This window comes from Nakaseomyces glabratus, chromosome G, assembly GCF_010111755.1.
Source record: "Nakaseomyces glabratus chromosome G, complete sequence".
In the NCBI taxonomy this organism is placed as follows: domain Eukaryota; kingdom Fungi; phylum Ascomycota; class Saccharomycetes; order Saccharomycetales; family Saccharomycetaceae; genus Nakaseomyces; species Nakaseomyces glabratus.
The window spans coordinates 211766-233707 of record NC_088957.1 but is presented as its reverse complement, the minus strand read 5'-3'; the positions used below and the strand labels follow the sequence as shown (position 1 = coordinate 233707).

The 21942-nt window shown below is 39.0% G+C and overlaps 10 protein-coding genes across 10 annotated transcripts; 7 read left to right on the top strand and 3 right to left on the bottom strand.

Moving 5' to 3' along the window:
• Positions 1 to 318: 318 nt before the first annotated feature.
• On the bottom strand, positions 319 to 2112 carry PTR2 (Ptr2p; the record flags this gene model as incomplete). Its single annotated transcript, XM_446469.1, has 1 exon — positions 319 to 2112. The coding sequence occupies one exon, from the start codon at positions 2110 to 2112 to the stop codon at positions 319 to 321; it is 1794 nt and encodes a 597-aa protein (XP_446469.1).
• Positions 2113 to 4162: 2050 nt separating this feature from the next.
• Positions 4163 to 5278, top strand: SRP40 (Srp40p; the record flags this gene model as incomplete). The annotated part of the gene is made up of 1 exon (XM_446467.1): positions 4163 to 5278. The coding sequence occupies one exon, from the start codon at positions 4163 to 4165 to the stop codon at positions 5276 to 5278; it is 1116 nt and encodes a 371-aa protein (XP_446467.1).
• A 419-nt stretch (positions 5279 to 5697) lies between these two features.
• On the bottom strand, positions 5698 to 7827 carry PXL1 (Pxl1p; the record flags this gene model as incomplete). Its single annotated transcript, XM_446466.1, has 1 exon — positions 5698 to 7827. One exon carries the CDS (start codon positions 7825 to 7827, stop codon positions 5698 to 5700), a length of 2130 nt encoding a protein of 709 aa, XP_446466.1.
• Positions 7828 to 9232: 1405 nt separating this feature from the next.
• Positions 9233 to 11884, top strand: TGL4 (triacylglycerol lipase; the record flags this gene model as incomplete). The annotated part of the gene is made up of 1 exon (XM_446465.1): positions 9233 to 11884. One exon carries the CDS (start codon positions 9233 to 9235, stop codon positions 11882 to 11884), a length of 2652 nt encoding a protein of 883 aa, XP_446465.1.
• A 379-nt stretch (positions 11885 to 12263) lies between these two features.
• Positions 12264 to 13235, top strand: TVP38 (Tvp38p; the record flags this gene model as incomplete). The annotated part of the gene is made up of 1 exon (XM_446464.1): positions 12264 to 13235. The coding sequence occupies one exon, from the start codon at positions 12264 to 12266 to the stop codon at positions 13233 to 13235; it is 972 nt and encodes a 323-aa protein (XP_446464.1).
• Positions 13236 to 13487: 252 nt separating this feature from the next.
• OMA1 (metalloendopeptidase) lies at positions 13488 to 14522 on the top strand (the record flags this gene model as incomplete). Its single annotated transcript, XM_446463.1, has 1 exon — positions 13488 to 14522. The coding sequence occupies one exon, from the start codon at positions 13488 to 13490 to the stop codon at positions 14520 to 14522; it is 1035 nt and encodes a 344-aa protein (XP_446463.1).
• A 68-nt stretch (positions 14523 to 14590) lies between these two features.
• On the bottom strand, positions 14591 to 17764 carry PRP16 (DEAH-box RNA helicase PRP16; the record flags this gene model as incomplete). Its single annotated transcript, XM_446462.1, has 1 exon — positions 14591 to 17764. The coding sequence occupies one exon, from the start codon at positions 17762 to 17764 to the stop codon at positions 14591 to 14593; it is 3174 nt and encodes a 1057-aa protein (XP_446462.1).
• A 326-nt stretch (positions 17765 to 18090) lies between these two features.
• Positions 18091 to 18720, top strand: MRPL20 (mitochondrial 54S ribosomal protein mL58; the record flags this gene model as incomplete). Its single annotated transcript, XM_446461.1, has 1 exon — positions 18091 to 18720. The coding sequence occupies one exon, from the start codon at positions 18091 to 18093 to the stop codon at positions 18718 to 18720; it is 630 nt and encodes a 209-aa protein (XP_446461.1).
• A 522-nt stretch (positions 18721 to 19242) lies between these two features.
• On the top strand, positions 19243 to 21027 carry HBS1 (ribosome dissociation factor GTPase HBS1; the record flags this gene model as incomplete). Its single annotated transcript, XM_446460.1, has 1 exon — positions 19243 to 21027. One exon carries the CDS (start codon positions 19243 to 19245, stop codon positions 21025 to 21027), a length of 1785 nt encoding a protein of 594 aa, XP_446460.1.
• A 435-nt stretch (positions 21028 to 21462) lies between these two features.
• DAD2 (Dad2p) lies at positions 21463 to 21846 on the top strand (the record flags this gene model as incomplete). The annotated part of the gene is made up of 1 exon (XM_446459.1): positions 21463 to 21846. The coding sequence occupies one exon, from the start codon at positions 21463 to 21465 to the stop codon at positions 21844 to 21846; it is 384 nt and encodes a 127-aa protein (XP_446459.1).
• Positions 21847 to 21942: the final 96 nt, after the last annotated feature.

The window sequence follows — 21942 nt, the reverse complement described above, 5'->3', positions numbered from 1 at the left end:
GGGGCGATTCGTTTCATGGGTTGCATCCTTCTTCATTACTTTGAAAATTGTCAGATGGGGGGAGGGGTTACTAAAGATTAAGATTTCTATCTCTTCTATCTTCATTCATGTTTTAGTGCAATTGAAAATATCGTTATTGGTAGAATGGGAAAAGAAAGTTAAGTAAAAATTAGAAAACCTTTGAAGTTCTTCTAGTTTTTAAATAAAAACAAAAGTGTGGTCCATAATGTCATTAAAATGAATATTAGATGATGAAAGGAAAAGAAATGCTACTATTATTGTTAATGTTGAAACGACATACCTTTTTTAACACACCATCTATGACTTTTCAGACTTGATGCTTCTGACGTGTTCAGCAGCCTCTTCGTCATCGCTGTGATGCTTGTACATGAACTCATCGTGTTCGTAGTCCAAGGCATTCATAGCTTCTTCTTCATCGTTCAAACCACTGTAGATGAACCAGAAGACCCAACCGGCGATGAAACAAGCACAGGCCAAACCAGTGTAGAACCAGACGAACTTTGGATCGACAGAGACTGGAGACAAAGCACAACCGATGGCGGAACCGAAGGCGTTGGTCAACAAGAAGATGGACATGATGAAGGATTTCATAGATTCTGGGGCCTTGGAGTAAGCGTACTCTAGACCAGTGATAGAAGCGAAAATTTCAGAGATGGCGATCAAGACGTAAGCAGGAATTTGCCATGCGACGTGAATGTGGTTTGGTGTGTCGTGGTCCAATGGGTGGTCGTACCATGGACCCTTAGTGTAGATGAAGTGTTGTAGAACGGCGGCCCAGACCATAGCACCGGAGCCGACCATGAAACCGAAGAAAATCTTTGTGATTGGTCTCAAAGGTGTGTATCTTCTAATGAATGGGTAGACAAATCTTTCAAAGATTGGGATGAAGATAATCAAAGCGATGGAGTCGAAAGCTTGCAAGAAATCGTTTGGCAAGTTGTGCAATTCCATAGTACCACCTTGGGTGACGAAGTTGTTCAACATAGTACCGTAACAGACCCAGTAGACAGGGTAGAAGACAAACACTTTACAAGCTTGTAGGGCTCTCTTGATCTCGTCGACGAACTTGTCGGACCATGGGAAGTTCTTGTCTGGGTTGAAAGAAGGCTTAGCGGCTTCAGCGTTAAACTTGTTCTTGGACAAGATGTACAACACTTTGAAGGACTTAGAGATGACCTTGTCACCGACAGGTGGCTTGATGTATTGGTTTCTACCAAAGACCAAGACGGCGACGGCGACCCAGAAGAAACAGAAAGGTAGCAAGTAAGCAGCCCAGAAACCCTTGTGGTATTCCAACTCGGTAGTGGCCATGACAGACAAAGAGCCGACGTTAATGGTGAAGTAGAAGAACATGAAGACGTTTTGCAAAGTCAAGTTTGGATCTTCGATGACTCTTTCACCTTTCTTTGTGATGACAACTCTAGGTTTCTTGTTTGGCAGTTGGTCAGCAATCAACACGGACAAGTTAGACTTGATCATACCTGTAGCAATACCGATTAAGATGATAGCAGCGATGAAACCACCTAGGGCACCGTCAGAGTTGGTGACACCAGGGATAGAAGTGATGAACAAGATGAAGATACCGCAGACGTAGATGAAAGTACCGACACAGATGGTGTTGTACTTACCCCAGTAAGTATCAGAGACCCAACCACCGAACACGGGGGTAACGTAACACCAAAATTGGAAGAAGTAGGACAGACCGGTGGCACCTTGGGACTTTAGACCCAACAAACCCTTTGGATTGTCGTTAGGACCGTTCTGCATGTAGTTCTGGAAAGGAGCGGACAGACCGTAGTAAGAGAATCTCTCGGATAACTCGACGATGGCGATCAACCAACATCTAAGTGGGATGTGGCCGGCGACATGTCTCAGCGTCTTCAACTCCTCCTCGGTAGGAGCTTCAAAGTCGTCATCCTCGCCTAGCGCAAAGTTAGACTCGGCGTTAGACTTGTCTCTGTCCAAGTGGTGGATCTCCTGGTCCTCGATCTCATATACCTCCTTGGAAGAGTTGTCGTCGATGCTAGAAACATCCTTCTGCACTTCGACAGCGTTCTTTTCATCGTTCCGTTTCGAGAAACGATTTAGCATGGTTTATGTGTGTATGTGTTTGTGTTTGTTTGTTTGTGTGTGTATCAGTGTTGATCCTTTGTCAAAAAGATTTCTGTTAAATGTTTGAGAAGTTTTTCAGCCAAATAGCCGTCCTTTTATATGAGAGTGTATGGAAAGAGATGACGATCCCATCCACCAATGGAGAAAATTTTCAAGAAGAGAGTCCATTATTTCAGCTTGTCTCATTCCTGCGTTGGAAGCTACGCATGTTTCTAAGAGAGTATGGAGTAGTTCCCATTTCGTTTCTTTTCTCCAATTGGTGTCTTACCTTCTGTTAACGGGGTGCGCCCGCTTCTGTGCGCACCGAAGCAATATTATGTGTCATTTGCTTGTGTAAAGCTCTCACAACAAAGCGGGGACTAGGTTTCTGCGCATTTTTGTGTGTGCGAGGTATCTTTTGCACTTTTCTCTTTCTCTCTCTGTGTGTTTCTGTGTTTCTGTATTTCTGTGTGTGTGATGGATGGGGGGATATCTGGTATTCCGGCTTTCCGGCTGTACCTAACACTCCAAACTGTGGCTACAGTATCTCGCTGCCCCGGTTTCTGTGGTGTTCTGGAGGGGGAAGGACAGTAGCGATGTATGGTGTGTCGTTCTGATGATGTGATCTGGTGTCTCTCTCTCTCTGGGTCTCTCTCTCTGGGTCTCTCTCTCTCCCTCTGCGTGTTTCTGGGTGGTACAGTTGCACGATGGGAGATACCCTTTTTGGGACTGCTTCTGAGTAAGAAAAAGATAAAATGTGTCACAGCTGCACGCAATCTCTGTGCAGCGCTTTTTTTTTCTTGCTTCTCTCTTCCCATCTTCGCTTTTCTCGCCTGCTCTTGGTGATTGACAATATTTCTTTTGCTGTGGATCCTGCAGTGTGTTCTGGGAAAGTCTTTTCCCTCTCGTCTCTCTTATCTTATCAGTTGCCGTTTTCGGAAAGTCGGGGAAGAGATAACAAGGGTCCTCTCTTCCTCTCTCTTGCCTCCTATTTTCCATTCAGACAACACACATTTTCCGTACATTATCTACGTACCTCTCTGTACCTCTCTGTACCTCTCTGTACCTCTGGCCGTGACACTATTGCTCATACCCGTTGTCCCGGTGTCTCTGTACTGTTGCAGTCTCGGGTAATGACACAATTCTTTTCCCCGTTACCGCTTGCCACTTTCTCTCCCCTCCAACTGCACAGCACACCTGCACAGCGCACCTGGACAGCACAACTTCACGTCATAAACACCCCGGTCCGACTTACGTCTTGGGGTTCCAATCTCAATCCTCTTGGGGGGGGGGGGGGGGGTCCTTCGAGCTTTCGATCTTTCCCATCGGAATTATCTATCGTGTGGCTAATCACACTTCTTGGAATTCCTATATGCTGAACCTTGTCTTGCAATTGGAAATGACTCTTATCTTATCACATACACACCCGATACCATATCAGACTTTGGTTGTCGATTTCATTTACCCTTTACTGCTTGTCGATGCATTGTATTAGCACTTCCTTGCAACAGTTGTAATTGTGGCATTGTAATTGTTGCAATTGTACTTGTTGCAATTGTGGTAATGTTGTAATGTTGTAACGTTGTGATCTTGGAGTTGTTGTAACGTTGTAATTGTTGCAACAATTGATTGGTTTTGCAATTGATTTTGCAATTGATTGATATTGTAATCAGATGGCTGTTTCATTAATCACATCGCTGTTTCATTAATCACATTGCTGTTGTATCTAATCTGATGATTTCTAAATCAATTGATAAAAGTGAGAAATAGAACTCTATCACTACATAGATAGTGAGTTCGAGTCTCAGCTATATCTTCAATAACTTCGATCCATAGCCTTATGTCTCAACCCGTGTACTTTCTTATACTTCGCCCGCTGGTTAAAAACCATGACCGTATACTAAACCGTCACATGATCTGAAAATTTTTTTTTCATGAAGAATGCTCGAGAAGCGATGAGCTCATCGCATCGCAAATGCTGAAAAGAATAGCACATATATTTGGTAAAGAGCAGCCCAGGGTAACCAGTGAGCTCACACATATATAAGCAATGGCCAAGGAACAACCACCAAAATTAAGTGCAAAGGCTAAAGAAGCTGAAGCAAGCTCTAGCTCTAGCTCTAGCTCCAGCTCTAGCTCAAGCTCTAGTTCTAGTTCTAGCTCTAGCTCTAGTTCTAGCTCTAGTTCATCCAGTTCTTCTAGCTCAAGCTCTGACTCTGAATCCAGCTCCACCTCTAGCTCTAGTTCCTCTGATTCATCCAGTTCAAGTTCTTCTGAATCCAGCTCCAGCTCTGACTCTGGCTCTGACTCGGAATCTAGTTCTAGTTCCAGTTCAAGCTCAAGCTCAAGCTCAAGCTCAAGTTCCTCTGATTCCGACTCCGACTCCGACTCAAGCTCTAGCTCTAGCTCCTCCAGTTCTTCTAGCTCAAGCTCTGACTCTGATTCTGACTCAAGCTCTAGCTCTAGCTCTAGCTCTAGCGACTCCAGTTCTTCTAGCTCAAGCTCTGACTCTGATTCTGACTCAAGCTCTAGCTCTAGCTCCAGCGACTCCAGTTCATCAAGCTCTAGTTCTGACTCCGACTCCGACTCGGAATCCGACTCTAGTTCCAGTTCCAGTTCCAGTTCTAGCGATTCCAGCTCAAGCGACTCTAGCTCAAGCGACTCCAGCTCAAGCGATTCTGATTCTAGCTCTTCCGACTCTGATTCTAGCTCTTCCGACTCTGACTCTAGTGACTCAGGTTCTGAGTCTGACACAGAAGACTCTGAAAGTGAATCTGAATCTAACAACAACGAGTCCACCACTGATGAGACTACTTTGAAGAGAGCAAGAGAAGATGCCAAAGAAGGCGACAGCTCCTCTGGTTCCGACAGCTCAGAATCCTCGAAGAGAGCAAAATTGGCCATCCCAGCTGGTAAAGACGAGATTAAGGAGGGTCAAAGAAGACATTTCTCCAGAATTGAAAGAGAAAAGATCTCTTTCGAGGCCTGGGAATTGACTGACAACACGTACCAAGGTGCCGCCGGTACCTGGGGTGAAAAGGCCAACGAAAAACTGGGCAGAGTAAGAGGCAAAGATTTTACCAAGAACAAGAATAAAATGAAACGTGGTTCTTACAGAGGTGGTACCATCACAATGGCTACTGGCTCTTACAAGTTCACTGATTGAGCCAGATAATCACTTGCCCATTCCCCTTTGAACATCCCAATCAATTCGTTGTCAATCGATTTGAAACCTTCAGAAATCTGTGATTGAACAAACAGTACCTTAGTCATCGAAATCGTTTATCCATTTCACCCTCACCCAAGAAGAGTTGTTCATTATAAATAGTGCCAATTGAATGACATCTTTCATTTAGTAATCTATATAACGGATATATTGTATTGCTAACTTATGTAACATAGACTTTAAATTATAGGATAATAGATTTCAAAAGTAAAAATCTATAAATTTTTAAAATAGCATGCTTATGTTATCGCTGGTATAAGAATTGAATTTTATATAAATGGGGTTCCTCTTCTAATGCATGGTTCTTACCTAAAAAGATGAAAACTTGAAGAGTAAATGCAAAGTTTTAATATTTTCATTTAGTTGAAATTTATCAATCTCGTCCGTCTCCGAGATACTGTATTGTTACGATCAATACCCTCTTGATTAATCATATCCCCAATAATACCATCGCTCAACATTTCCTCTATGTTATGTTCGGCACATAATGGAATCTCACCATTGAATATATAGTAATCACTGGTAATAATCTTCTTGCACAATATACAGGTTAAGCAATGAGTATGGAATCTTTCCATTTTGTCATTCTCCAAACATTCACCTTCAATAAATGTTTTGCAAACACAACATATAGTATTATTTTCCTCATGATAATGCTGCTGGCAGAATATTTGATCATTCAATATATAGCAAGGCACGTTTTTGTTGAACTGAATATCACATTTGGTACATTGAAAACACTCTCTATGCCATTGGCCAGATAGTTCGTTGTCTTTCCTGGAGAATATCCTTTTGCCTTCGATTATCTTATTGCATCTTCTGCATGGTCCTTCGCCTGGTGGGTATTTCGTAATCTTTGGTGTGGAGCGCGTTTCGGACATATCTTCGGTAACAATAGATGGAACTTGAATGTTTGATAAGTCATAAGAGCCCTTAGCGTCATTTTTGGAAGGCGTATATAGGAGTTGTTCATCGTGGTTTAGTTCTGGTGGTGTATTGGATGTAAATGGTGAAGGTTGGTTGAATTTATAGAACACTGGAGTACCATTGCCAGGAGAAATATTGTCTGACTGGTATCGCGGATCAGATCTGTCTGAAGAGTTTGATGATCTATTGCTTAATAATGTGTTTTGTTGTTCTGTTGGTAATGTTGAATCATCATTGGGCATGTTAAGATCTTTTGGAAAGCCAGATAAGTATGCACTTGATTTTTTGTATTTGCTTAAATTTCTTTGGACATCAGAGTCAGATGGTAATATAGCAATAGAATCCTTTGGTTGAAGTAACGTATCAATTTCAGCATTTCTTGTTAAAGATACATCATCCAATTGAGCAATCAGTTTTTGCAATTGTGGATTTGTTGAAGTTACTGTTCCAGTAATATCTTCTTCTGGAGTGTCTTGTATTGATGCGATGGTATTGTTATTGGATTTGTTCAATCTTTCAAATGATCTGTTAGGTATTTGAATAAATTTCTGAGTACTTAATTCGTTAGGTGCAGTTTCTTTTTCATAATTGTTGTCAAGCACCAATGGTTTGGTGAAATCGTCACCATCATCGTTTGTTATTGGATCATTCAGATCAAGATCTTTTTGAAAGTTGTAGTCAGTTTCATCTAGGTTTGCACTTAGATCAGCATTTGGGTTGAATTCGAGACTGTCAGCATCATCAGATTCTGTATCTGTTTCGTTGATGTTATTCGCTGGGGAAGGTTCTGCATTAAAGTTCAAATCGTTATCAATCTCTGTCTCGCTGAAATGGTTTTCGTTCGTATGATGACTATATTGGGACACCTGTTGAGAATGTGATTTTTGATGGTATTCATTTGCAGACTCATAGGACGCATGTTTATTTTCTCTTTCATCCCAATTATCGCTATTTATGATGTTATCGTCTAGAACACTAGATTTTTGTTCGATTTCTTCACTTGTGTTGGAGTTTAGCGACATCGAAGTATCATTCTGAGTAAGCATCTGGAAACTCTTCTCTATTGGGTTTGCAATGCTTGGAGTTACAATTGGTACTGCTGGTGATGCATTAGTTAACACATTATGGTCTATGGGCAATGATTGTTGATTATTCCCACTGTTACGGTCATTGGTGTATTGACCAAATGTTGATTGTTCTGAAGTGGAACGGAATTTACCTCCAATATTCCCTTGTGGTTTATACATAGAGATTTCTTGTCTGTCATCAATATCACGTTGCTTCTCCATAAGATGAGAATCATTGGATTTTCTGCTAGGCTTATGTATACTCTTGTTAGACGCGTTAGGTGATTTATATTTCGATGGAGACACGGGAGTTGAGGAGTTCTTTAGTGGGGTATCAGCAGCTTTTGCCGCGGGGTATCTATCCATAGGTCTCTCAGATACAGACCTCTTAGAGTTGCCTGTTTTAACATCAAACCCAGCTCTCTCAAGAGCGGTTTTATACCTCACATTTGGGTTGATTTTGGGAAATGGTGAGCCATACATGGAACTGTACATCTTGACCTGTATATCTATTTCTATTGCTCAGTCAATAATTCAGACCAAATATCCCAGTTTTGTAATCCTGTATATTCAGCTTGCTAAACTACTATAATTTATTTGTTGTTAATTTTCAATTTCAGTTTCTCTAAAGAACGTTTGTTTTAAATGAAAGTCATATGAAAGATTGGGAGTTTTGGGAAATTCTGCCAAGAGGTAATTCCAGTTTATTTCCTGATTTATGTTGTTGTGATGGGGTGGGTGAACTATGAGCAGTTAAGTGTTAGTTGATCTAAGCGTGCCAATCAATGCCATCGACGTGTCTAGTTGTTTTTGTGATGCCTTCGTGGGAATTTTTTTGATCGACGAAGCTTCGAGATTTGCTCAGAAAACGCGAAAATGCGGGATGACAGAAAGTGCTGTACTGTTGTGTGAATCAATATAGACCAGCGACGCCAAAAATAGCTATAATGACAATAAAGCAATAGAAATTGTATATATCTTGCAATGGAGATAGTAAACAAAGTCGTCTAGATCAGTCTATTATGCTGTCCTAGAGATAGAATACCTTTTTGTAGTTTAATGTGAGCTTGGCAAAAGTTATTAAAGGGTCCGTCCACATAACGTAAATGTGGGTGATGAACGCCGGCTTAGGATTTATGATCCTTTAGCTGCATTGAGATTGTCTACTCTAATCAGCGTTAATAAAAATAAAAAGAATAACAATAAAAAATAATGCCACGTACTAACGTAAAACCAGCTAAATAATATTTAAGCCTCTATAGCTACAGTAACTTACATTATTCAGTTTATTTGAAATAACAATTATGTGTTCTTTAGTATCAGCTTGGTACCAGACCAAAACATAAAATTTATCAAAATTTTGTAAAAAAAACTCTAGATAACGTCAATGGAACAAGCCAAAATGTTGTTTAACATTTACAATTCAATACATTGATACCACCGATTACCTTTACATGCTTAACACAAGTATGTTCCTTTTCACCTAAGTATATGCGGAATTATAAAAGAATGTTATTTATTTTCATGATAATGTTTCCTCTTATGTGCAACCGGTGTGAAGTAGAAATACAGTACAATTTGATAATACCTATTATAGTAATAAATATAACGTAGGAAAGCTTTGATATGTCAGAGGATTGTGACATCCCATCACCATTATCTATCTCATCGTTTCATAGAAAGGCCAGTCACACACAAACTTACGTACGAAACTGACTGCTTCACACAAAAAGCCAGATTTCGGAATTTATGCGGAGCCTAAAGATTACCTTAAAAGTGCAATTTCAGGCACAAATAGTCGTTACCACCAAATTATCAGAGGTAAAACAAACTAAACAACTATTATAACTACTCAAAGAACACTTTTATAGTTGTGTGATGCCATTAGTAGCCGACAAATATGGCTGTTCCTGTTAAAACTCTGAAAAGGTACATCTCCGAGAGGCAATCCTCGTTTGATGACTTGGCTAGGCTGATAGAAGAAGACCACGAATTTGACCAAATAGATGGTGGAGTACAGCAGGCTATTACACAACCTCTGATAGAGAGATATTACCAGTACTTGCTTGGTAGGAATAGTCAAACTGAGGCCAATACAACGGCTGAGGAAGAACCATCAGAACCATTAGAACCTATCCTTGACTATGCATTTGACCGAGCTACCAAAGAGAAGCTGAAGACCACCAGCGCAGAATCTCTAGTATCAGAAGACACACCTACAGATCCTTTGAAGTCTGAAAATATACCTCAACTGTATAGAGATGATGATGAGGAACCTGAAGAGCTGCATGAAAATTCTGTATCTGAGAGCAACCCTAGCAACGAACAATCCGAAATATCATATTTGGAGTCCTTAAAACAATATTACGATTCAACAAAAAGAACTCTTTATAACACCTTCATTGGGAACTATGATAAAAATGTTCTTATAGACAGATATCTGCGTAAGAAGAAGCTCGCCCAATCCTATGAAGAATGGAAATATGCCTGTTTGAAGCTGGATTCTTTAACGAATACCAACGAATGGAAAGAAGAACAGGAATCAACATTGTATGACTATACACTTATAAAAACTGTTACGAATAAAATGAGAGAGTTGAGACTACAGAATGATTATTTGGGATTGCTATATGTAATAAGGACAAATTGGGTTAGAAACCTAGGTAATATGGGAAATGTAAACTTATACCGCCACTCTCATGTGGGAACCAAGCTACTAATAGACCATTACATAACAGAGTCAAAGCTTTGTTTAGAAGCGTTATTACAGTCAGACCTGGATGATAATTATTTACTTGGAATTTTGCAACAGACCCGAAGAAATATAGGTAGGACAGCTCTAGTGTTGAGCGGAGGAGGCAGTTTTGGGTTGTTTCATATCGGTGTACTGGCTACATTGTTTGAATTAGATTTATTACCAAGAGTTATTAGCGGTAGTAGTGCAGGCGCTATTGTTGCAAGTATTTTGTGCGTCCGCCATAAAGAAGAAATACCCGAACTTCTACAAAAAGTTGCCTCAAAAGACTTTAATATATTTAATGATGATAAACAAAAAACTGAGAGTGAAAATCTATTAATAAAAATATCCAGGTTTTTTAAAAATGGTACTTGGTTTGATAATAAGCAACTGGCTAACACAGTTATAGAGTTCTTAGGTGACATGACATTCAGAGAGGCATATAATAGAACGGGTAAAATTCTGAACATCACAGTCTCCCCAGCGACAATGTTCGAGCAACCCAGGTTATTGAATAATTTAACGGCACCGAACGTCTTGATTTGGTCCGCTGTTTGTGCTTCATGCTCATTACCAGGTATATTTCCATCAAGCCCATTATATGAAAAAGACCCAATTACATCGGAGGTCAGAGAATGGTCAGGAAGTGCATCTGTTCGTTTTGTGGACGGTTCAGTAGATAATGATTTACCAATATCAAGATTATCTGAAATGTTTAACATAGACCACATCATCGCATGCCAAGTTAACATACACGTTTTTCCATTTTTGAAGCTTTCTTTGTCGTGTGTTGGAGGTGAAATTGAAGATGAATTTAGTGCAAGACTGAAGCAAAATTTATCACATATCTACAAATTTGTTTCAAATGAGATGATTCACTTGTTTGAGTTAGGTAGTGAATTAGGTATTGCCAAAAATTTGTTACTAAAGTTACGATCTGTACTTTCTCAACAATATTCTGGGGATATCACTATTTTACCCGATATGATGACTCTGTACAGGATAAATGAGCTGCTATGTAATCCAACGAAGGAGTTCATTTTACGTGAGATCACTAATGGCGCCCAAGCCACCTGGCCAAAAATTTCAATTATCCAAAATCACTGTGGCCAGGAGTTTGCTCTTGATAAGGCTATTTCATTCATTAAGGGTAGGATGATTGTATCCTCATCAACCAAATCACCGTTGCAATTTTTTGACGCCCCTATTGGACTAATTCAAAATAATATTCAGAAGGAGACTAACGGATATTCACATGTTTTAGATGACAATCTTTTGGAGTCTGAGTCCGCCAAATCACTTTCATTACTCTCAGAAAAGAATACAACACATCAATTGCATTCAACCGAAAACTTATCTTTATACTCAACACCAATGTCAGCAAGACATAGGAGGAGAACATCCGATGTTTCCATTAGAGCCATTGCCAAAAATAAGTCCAAATCATTTTCTGTAACTTCACCAAGCTCAATGATTCTCAAAGGGAATCGCAACTACTCCAACAATTCCCAAATCAATAGAGTAGATCTAGCAGAAAAGGAATCGAACGAATGTCACAGATCTGGTGATTATAAATTTAGTAGAAACAAAAATGTTGGTTTCCAAATAAATGTGAATAAGGTTGTAGAGACACCGAGGAGCACGCAAACTTCCAGCCAATCTACATCTGTAGGTGGTTCACCTCGAATGGAGAGACAGGAATACTTCAGGAAGTCAGGCCGTAGAATACTAAACAGTAACCGACCTGCGAAAATTTTAAGAAGTAGAAGTAGCAGTGCATCCTTTGGCGAATCTTCTGTAAGCCTGAGCCGATAGTTTATCAAATAACCACTACCCAATTATGATTTGTTTCTCGCTTGCTGTGACACTTATTTTACTGGCTCAAACAAAAACATTCTCCATTATTTAAAGTGCAACAAATGGTAATTATCAATATTTAAATAGACATCATAATAGACTTATGAGTTTTCATATATAATCAAGATGCCTACTGTTATGTTGGAATCTTACAATGTTATGTACCTGATAAAAGTGACAAACGATTTGCGGTTTGTTTGTCAATGGGGACACATAGTGATCAAAAGAATCAGTCAGTTAACAATCAACTAAAAGACACTATTCAGAATTCAGAATTGATATTTAGTTAATTTTAAAATCAGAAATCATAATATCAAGTGAAAATACCAATAGGAAAATGCCTACAGACAATGCTGATTTAGGGCAAGAAGACATCGATGTCTTTGACAATGGTCGGGAATCTTTCGATAGATTGAACAAACCTGTGCTGGATGGAATCGGAATTGAAGGCAATGATGACGATGATGATGATTACCTAACATTATACAATATGACTCCAAGAGAACGTTTGATGTATACATTTAGGAGATCGATGTACAAAGCTTTAGACCATTTTAATAGTTTACCAAAATGGCAGCGGTTGCTTATTATTTTATTTGGAGCATTAGTAATAGTACTAGGTATTCTGATGCTCATATTCCATAATAAGATCCTTGACAAAGTCCTAGAGACCTCTAAAGATTTAAATGAGCGGTCCTCAACGAACTTCATTCTACTGGTTCTCCTGTTCTTTGTTGGCTTCCCACCTATGATTGGATATTCGTTTTTATCTACTTCCACAGGACTAATCTATGGCGTATCATTCCATGGTTGGTTTGTGTTAGCTCTTGGATCAGTAACTGGTTCAGTGGCATCATTCTATGTTTTCAAGAATCTCCTCCATTCCAGAGCCGAGAAATTAGTTCACATGAATAAAAGATTTGAAGCTTTTGCGTCCATTCTACAAGAAGATAACAGTTATCTAATGCTTGCACTATTAAGGCTATGCCCATTCCCTTACTCGTTAACTAACGGTGCTATTGCTGGGATATACGGCATTTCAGTCAAAAACTTCACAATCGCAAACATTATAACAACACCAAAACTATTAATATACTTATTTATTGGTGCACGTATTAAAAATATGGCTGAAGATCACTCCACCAGTTCAAGAATATTTGATCTAGTGAGTATATTAATAACTCTAATTATTTTCACATTGACAGCTTGGCTTCTATATTTCAAGACCAAGCAAAGGTACGCTCAGTTAAAAAATCAAGCAGTTGCACAGAACTCATCAGCTAATAGAGAAGTTGATTTTGAGATATAAATTATGCTTATATTAAAGATATTATTGTTACAACTACCAATTAAAACTATATACTAAATCACGAATGACGTTATTCGAGCTGTTAGAGCTCATCGCGATGACTATGAAAATGCATAACATCAAAGTCAGTAATTAATACCTTCATCATTGACTGATATAACTGCATGAGCACTATCAATAGTGTAAACTAGTATCCATCGGCTTTTATTGATAAGGGTATTACTTTTGCTAATTTTAAACTGGAGAAACGTCATGTTTGCGAGATTAAACATGCTCGCCAAGGGCGTAAGTGGCAAGTTATGGACAAAAGGGAAGGTTCACAGCAGGTTCACTGGCAATAGAAGCTATGCTACATACAAACGGTTTAACAATAATTCATCCACTGATTTTACCAAACTTTTGCTAGATGAGAGTGGTCGGAAATATCTTGCTGTAACATTTGGTCTTGGTGGATTATTTTATGTGACTCATCTGGAGAAAGCACCGCTCAGCGAAAGAAACAGATTTATATGGGTTCCAATTGGAATTGAACGCCAAATTGGTAATTACTCTTATAAATCGATTTTAAATCAAACCAAGGGTGCTATACTACCAGAGAATCATCCATTGACTTTACGAGTTGACAAGATATTTAGAAAAATTGTACAGGCAGCCATGCATCAACCAGGAGTAGATCAGAAGCAAATAGAAAATATTCAGTGGAAAATACATATTGTAAATGATCCAAGAGCACCTCCAAATGCATTTGTTTTACCTAATGGCAAAGTTTTTGTCTTTTCATCAATGCTTAATATATGCCAAAATGATGACGGTATTGCCACTGTTTTATCACATGAATTTGCACATCAATTGGCAAGACATACCGCCGAAAATTTATCAAAAGCACCTCTGTATTCTCTTCTTGGCATTATATTGTACACGGTAACTGGAGCAGAGGGAATAAACCGACTACTATTGGATGGTATACTACGGATGCCAGCTTCTAGACAAATGGAGACCGAGGCTGATTATATTGGTTTGATGCTGATGTCTAGAGCCTGCTTCCAACCTAATGAATCTGTAAGACTATGGGAGAGAATGACTCAATTTGAGAAAAGAACTATGAATGGCGCCAATTTTGAATTCCTAAGTACACACCCTGCCAGTAGCAGAAGAATTGAAAACATGCAAAAGTGGCTTCCTCAAGCTAGACAAATATATGAACAGTCTGAATGCGGAATGTTTACTGGCTTCCAAAATTCAATATTCAATACCGCAGAGAGTTTTTCAAACAGCATATGGCATTAATATATACATTCCTGTCTATAACATTTTAATGAAATTTATGATACATATAATTGTTATTCTAATTCGGTTCAAAGTGGACGTCTCCGTTTGAACAAGCTTTTAGAATTACCTTTAGAGATAACACTCTTAATTGGTTGGTTTTTCACTTGGAAGGCATCCTGATCTGAATAAACCTGTTTTATTTGCTTAATCCGTTGCATTCTTTCGGACACTATATAGCTAACTTTTGCCTCAGCTTTTTTAATTTCAGTAAAATCATAATCATCTCTGCTACTAACATCATCAAGTAGCAGATTATCATTCGTTATTGATTTCAGAAGCTGAACATCATAAAGCAGTGACCCATAATCAGCTAGCCATAATGGGTCGACAGAGGTTACGCAACAAATATACTCCTGCTCTGTCAATAACATCTCATGATAAATAACGTATGGTGGTAAATTTGGAAGACCATAAAGAGAGGAAGTTGGATGCACACGCAATTCCATCCCCGTCCTCAAATGAACATATTTAGTCAATCCAGAAGCTTTTGCTGCTTGCTGAGCAAATCCTGAGCATATACATTTTCTAATAATAGATAAATCAGATCCCGCAGATTTTAGTTTGTGCTTCTGTTGTTTCAGCAAGCTAACTATTTGTGTGCGAATTTCCCTAGCTCTGATCAGGGATTTGTACAACACGAAGTTTTTTTTACACCACTTGGGAGAATACTTGGCACTCTTCCATTGGTCATAAACATTCATCAAAGTCAAATGGTCGGATTCAGAAATAAAAAATCTCTTTCTTGCTTCATCTGCCTCTTTTTGGCGCTCTTTTGGTCTCTCAAATACTTGTGGTACAGATAACATTGCAACAATTGTAACTACCTCTTTACTACATCCGAAAGAGATAGATTGGATCAAAACTTTAGATAGAGTTGGTTGAAGTGGAAAATTTACCATTTTTTTACCCAAAGCATTTAATTCGCCGTCATCGTTTAACACACCAAGAAACCACAGTTCATACATAGATGCCATCAGTGTTTCGATAGATGGTGGATCAAGAAAAGGGAAATCAACAACGTTCTTAATCCCTAACGATTTTAATGTAAGAACAATGTTTGACAAGTTGGTCCTTTTTATTTCAGGTATGGTTTGTTGATACATATCAGTCAACTCCGTCTCTTCAGAATAGAGTCGATAAGCTATACCCGGAGCAGTACGACCTGCTCTCCCAGACCTTTGATTGGCATTCGCTATCGAAATGGGGGCAATCGCCAAACTATCAAGACCAATTTTGGGATTGTAAACTTTTAGCTTTGAGTATCCACAATCAATGACGTAACGTATACCTGATATTGTCAGTGATGTTTCTGCAATGTTAGTACTGACCACTATTTTCCTCTTACCAATATCTAAATCCAAAAATATACGGTTCTGTATTTCAGCAGGTAGAGCTGAATATATCGGAAACAATTCAACATCATCAACCTTATCAAATGTGTTGATACCATACTTCTTACCATACAGATCAACAATTCTCTCTTTTATTAGTTCAATACAACATAAAATATCTTCTTGACCTGTCATGAAAATTAAAATATCCCCACTTTGGATGGCTGTGGTTAAATGAATCCGCACCGCTTGAGATACAGCTGCTTCGACGTAATCTGGCACAGTACCACTTGTATGCATCACCTGTACTGGATAAGTTTTACCTGGTACTTTATATTGCGGAAGACCTCCAAAGAATTGAGAAAACTTGTTGGCGTCAAGCGTTGCCGATGTAATTATGATTTTTATATCACGTCTTCTTTTAACCAAATTTTTTAGAAGACCTAATAAAACATCTGTGTTTAAAGATCTCTCGTGTGCTTCATCAATAATTATTACTTTATATTTTTCTAAGTTCTCATCTATCAATGTTTCTCTTAATAAAATACCATCTGTCATAAATTTAATTTTGGTGCTAGGACCAGTTTTATCTTCGAAACGAATCGAGTAACCGACAAGGTCTCCAACTTTCTTATCCATCTCTTGTGCCACACGCTTAGCAACTGACATAGCTGCAACTCTTCTAGGCTGTGTACATGCTATTAAACCACCATCTCTGGTATATCCATCTTCGTATAAATACTGTGCCAATTGCGTGGTTTTCCCCGACCCTGTTTCACCAATCAATATACTAACCTGATTATCTCTAATCATCTGCAACACATTCGCCCTAGCTTTGTATATGGGTAAGCTTTTTCTTGTTTTATCAACATCTTCTGTGGCAGTCTGTTTATCAATATTCTTATTAGTTTTCCTACTATTATCAAGAATATTGCTATCTTTATTTAGACCAAGTGCTTCACCAAGGCTAGTACCTGATAAATTTGTAGACTCCTTTGCTTTTTCTGCACTATCATTCTGATTCCTTTTCATGGCTACAGAGCGGCTACCTTTCCTAGCATTTAATGCAAACTGACCTTCTGGATTTTTAAATGGGTTCACTAAACCGTCATGAGAACTTTCAGAAAAGGATCCCAACAAAACGCTACTATCGAGATCGTATTGTTCAGAGCACTTATTAAGAAAATATGGTAACCAATTTTTTCTAGTAGAAACCGAAAACGGAGTTAAATCAACTAAAGAGTTAATGGTTTCCCTTGGTGTTTCACTAGTAACAGATATATTTCCCGTTTGCACATTGAATAACGCATCTTCATCTACTACTGTGTTACCGTAATCGTCATCATAGTTATACCACTGCATATCTTCATCCTCACTAACTTCTGATATAGCCGAACTCAAGACTTCCTGGTCCTCCTGGTCCTCCTCATCGCCATCCTCCTCTCCAGTAACTTGCCCTTCACCTTTTTCTTCTATAGGCCTAAATGAACAGGATGTAGCATCGTTATTGTTGTATGAGTTTCTTAATAGAACATCTTTCTGTATTACTGGCGTATGTAGTTGTAAATCTTCCTCATCATCTGGGGCTTCATCATTTCTCGACCGTTTCATCACATTCAATGACGAATCCTTGGCCACAAATCCAGTATTGGCTAGAGTATCAGTACTACCAGCACCTTCCAATAATAATTGCTTCAATTCATCGAAAAAATGATTATCTTGCCCTTTGAATTTACCCAGGGAAACACACGATTTGCGAAACTTGTCACCCTTATTGCGCTCCGCAAACCGCTTCAAAGTCTTGTAAAAATTGGTAGTCAACTTCTCCGTAATACCTCTACTTTCTAGCCAACTGGTAACATCTTCCATCAGGGCTCTTATAAGCTTTGTCCTACTGTATTGCTGCCAGTCGCCATTTCAGCTCATCGCATCGCTAGGGCTCACTTTTATCACAATTTTTTTTTCCCAAAACCCGACTTAACTTGCAAAGACAAGGAAATTCAAACATTTAAAGCCCAAATGTACAGAACTTAGCATAAGAGGAGTCATCGAAGGAGGATTATCAATTCTACACTTACAGCAGTACAAGATAGCAGTACCAGTGTTGTTATTTGCTTGCCACAAGTTCTTGAAAACAGCAGCCTGATTTCAAGACCGTTGACAAAGGGATACAAATTCAAGACACCGGACAAATCATGATGATGAAAAGAGGATTTCATAGTGGATCCGCTATGATGAAAGGAGTTGATAAGTTTGTGGTTCGCAACAGTACCAAACCGATGAAAGAACTTCGGGGCAGTCCTACTATCTACAACTCTACCAATTCCAGTTCGAATAGCAAAGGTTATCTGAAGGCACAGAGATTGCTAGAGCCGGGTTTGTACCTTAACAGAGCACAATCCTCACCCATGGGGTCTACTAATATCGAGACTATACCACTTGGATTCATACCAAAGGATGATCCTAGAAGAGAGTACATAAGACACTTGAAGTACCAGGAAAAGGACAAACAACTGAGCAAATTGGCACCTCCAGTGTTGGTAAGCAAGAGCACTGTAGAGGGCAAGAAGTACCACTTACAACCGGAGGATATTAGTGAGATCAAGAGGCTGAGACTCGAGGACCCAGTTAAGAACAACAGGAAAGCACTAGCTGAAAAGTTCGGCGTGTCACCACTGTTCATATCTATTGTTAGCGAGCCACCTAAATCACACAAGGAAGAGATGAAGTCCAGGCTGGAAACTATCAAATCTAAGTGGCATGCGAAGAGAGCCATTGCTAGAAGCGACAGACAAAAGAGACAAGAGCTGTGGTATAGGGCATAAAGCAAAGTCATATGATTTTTTTTGGCAAAGCTAAATACAATCACGACAACATATCAAAAAGACAATACTTGTAAATAACATTGCCAATCAAGGACGTAACAAGATTATATATCCCAAAATTAACAAAATTTTGTACATACTTTTCATTAAATATCAAATCACCAAACGATTATCATTTGGTTGGGAAATGTAAAGGTTAAATAGCTCTCATGAAAACCTCGATACATGTAAGCTAGTTTCAGAAATCTAGTCCAAACTTCAACCTGAAATGCTACTCCTATTAGACTGGAGGGGGTGTCTGTTGACTTTAGGAAATCCATAATACACCCATAAAATTATTGTTATCACGATATTATCACTCGAGATGGCAAAAATCGTAGCATCAAAGATAGTTTAGGCATCAGGTTTCTGTGGATGGGGGTGTCCTAACATCATTCACTGTATAATTATATAAGAGTAATACCCACAATTGCCAATTCATGATAAAGTTGAATAGAACCAACCAGACAATTGATTAACAACATGGCTGATTACGATGATGACGATTACATGAGCGATGAGCTACCTGACTTCGCTGACGAGGCAGAGTTTGATGACTATTTGAATGACGAGGAGTATGATCTGATGAACGAGGTGCTGCCTCAAGCAAAGAAGGAACTAAGCGAGTATCAAGGCTGGGACAACTTGAGTGTTAAATTAGCTATATTTGAGAATGAGTTCGATTTGCAGGCTGCCTTGACTGAGCTCAAAAGGAAATTCAAAAAGAAGAAGCCTAAGAAAGAAGTAACACCCGCAACAACTACCACCAAGAAAGTCACCAAAGACCTAGGAAAGCTATCACTCAATCAAAATAAGAAACAAGATGACGAATGGCTTGACCTTGACGAGCCTAGGAAGACTGAGGAAGAAGACGATACAAAAATTGTATATAAGAAGGTTACTGTACCAACTAAACCAAGAAAACCAATTGATATTGAAAGTTATATCCAGAAGAGTAAACCACATGTCAGTTTTGTTGTGTTAGGTCATGTTGATGCCGGTAAGTCTACTTTGATGGGCCGTGTATTACAAGATGTTGGTGCAGTAGATAAGACATATATCAGAAAGTTAAAGAAGGAGAGTGAAAACATTGGTAAAGGCTCTTTCCATTTAGCCTGGGTTATGGACCAAACTAAGGAAGAAAGAGAACGTGGTGTAACAGTGTCTATATGTACTAGTGACTTCGATACTCCAAATGCCAATTTTACCATCGTTGATGCACCTGGTCACAGAGATTTTGTACCAAACGCCATTGCTGGTGTTTCACAGGCAGATGTGGCTATCTTGTCTATTGACTGTGGTATAAATGCCTTCGAATCTGGTTTCAACCTTGATGGACAAACTAAGGAGCACGCTTTGCTGGCGAAAAGTATGGATATCAAGAGAGTCATTGTGGCCATGAACAAAATGGACACCGTACAATGGTCTCATGAAAGATATGAAGATATCAAACAAAAGTTGGTCAAGTTTTTGTATGACATCGGGTTTACGGACAACCAATTGCTTTGGGTGCCTTGTAGTGGGTTTTCTGGTGAGGGTGTCTACAAGATTCCTTACCCAGAGGATGCTGCATGGTATACTGGCCCAACTGTAATCCAAACGTTGGAAAATGTTGCATCCGATGTTGGTATGGTTACATATCAAGAGGTAAAGGACCAATCCTTCATTTTCTCTATTTTGGAGTCATCAGCATCAAACAAGAATGAAGAAGCAATTATTTCCGGTAAAGTGGAGTCCGGTACTATCCAACCTGGTGAAACGCTGACTATTTATCCTTCTGAACAAAGTGTCACTGTGGATAAGATTATTATGGGGAAAGAGCAGGCCCCTGTTCCTATTGCAGTTAAAGGAGAATTCGTTACAATCAAGCTTCGTCATGCACACCCAGAAGATATACAAGGTGGTGACATAGCGGCATCCGTTGAGTTCGATATTGCTGCCTACCAAAAGTTTAACCTACGAATGCTTACATTCAAAATGGATAGGCCCTTGCTACCGGGTACTCCTTTCATGCTTTTTAGAGGTGTATGTGAACAACCTGCCAGAATCAGTAAGCTGATATCCTTGGTTGATAAGGACGATTTCGAAACAGTTATCAAGAAGAAGGTAAGACACTTGAGCTCACACCAAGCTGCCATCGTTGAGATCGAACTGACAGAGAAGAGAAGATGGATCCCTCTTCTGACATTCTCACAAAATGAACACATAGGAAGAATTGTGTGCAGAAAAGATGGACGTACTATTGCCACAGGTACTATAATGCCGTAATTTAATGAAGACAATTAACTCCGCACCAATGACACACCAATTTGCATTATTGTACAGCACTTCAAAAACCCCAGCACTAGCCATGATGAATAATAGAGGTTTACTTTTTAGACAAAATTCAATGTAGTATCATACATAAAACAATAGATATTTACAACTATGTGCATTCTAAAGCTAATCCCATTTTGCGATAGAATAGTGAATATAACTTTAATTCACGTGATCTCAGCAAAATAAAGTCCTCTTATTTTATTAGAGAATGCACTGCTAACAAACTTCGCGATGCCTCTGATTCAGTTTTATCAACACAAGATAATGAGCATACAATGGATCACAACAAAACTGCTACCTTTCGGAACAATAAGATTAACTAGATATATGAATTAGTTTGTGATCCTATACTAAATTAAAAATTCAGATCAAGGATAGTAAGAAATGGATGGTTTAGAGCAACAAAAACTGGCGAAACAGCAAGAATTAGCAGCCCTTAAGAGAATTACTGCACTAACAGATCAAATGAGGACTGAATTAGATGAGATGAGTATTGAGGTGAGTAAGATTAATAAGAATGCAGAGTCTGTGGCTAATGTTATGGCTAACTGGGACTCTATAAGGAAGTATATATCCGAGGCGAGTTTGGGCTTACTGAGGTACGCCGAAGGAGATTATCAAGTCGGTGCATGGGATGGTAAAGAAAACAAGTCTGATAAGTCCAATGCTGACAAGTCATATCAAAGTGATGATGAACATAAAACGGAACCACTACCAGAAGCTCTCGTAAGAATAAGCGTTGCAAATAATGAAGAAAGCAGGAAATAATTCATCCAAAGGCAACCTAGTCAACCACAAAGACAATTAGTTGACTACCTATTTCACCTTCACTAAAACAGCCAAAAATATATCATGCCATTCAAT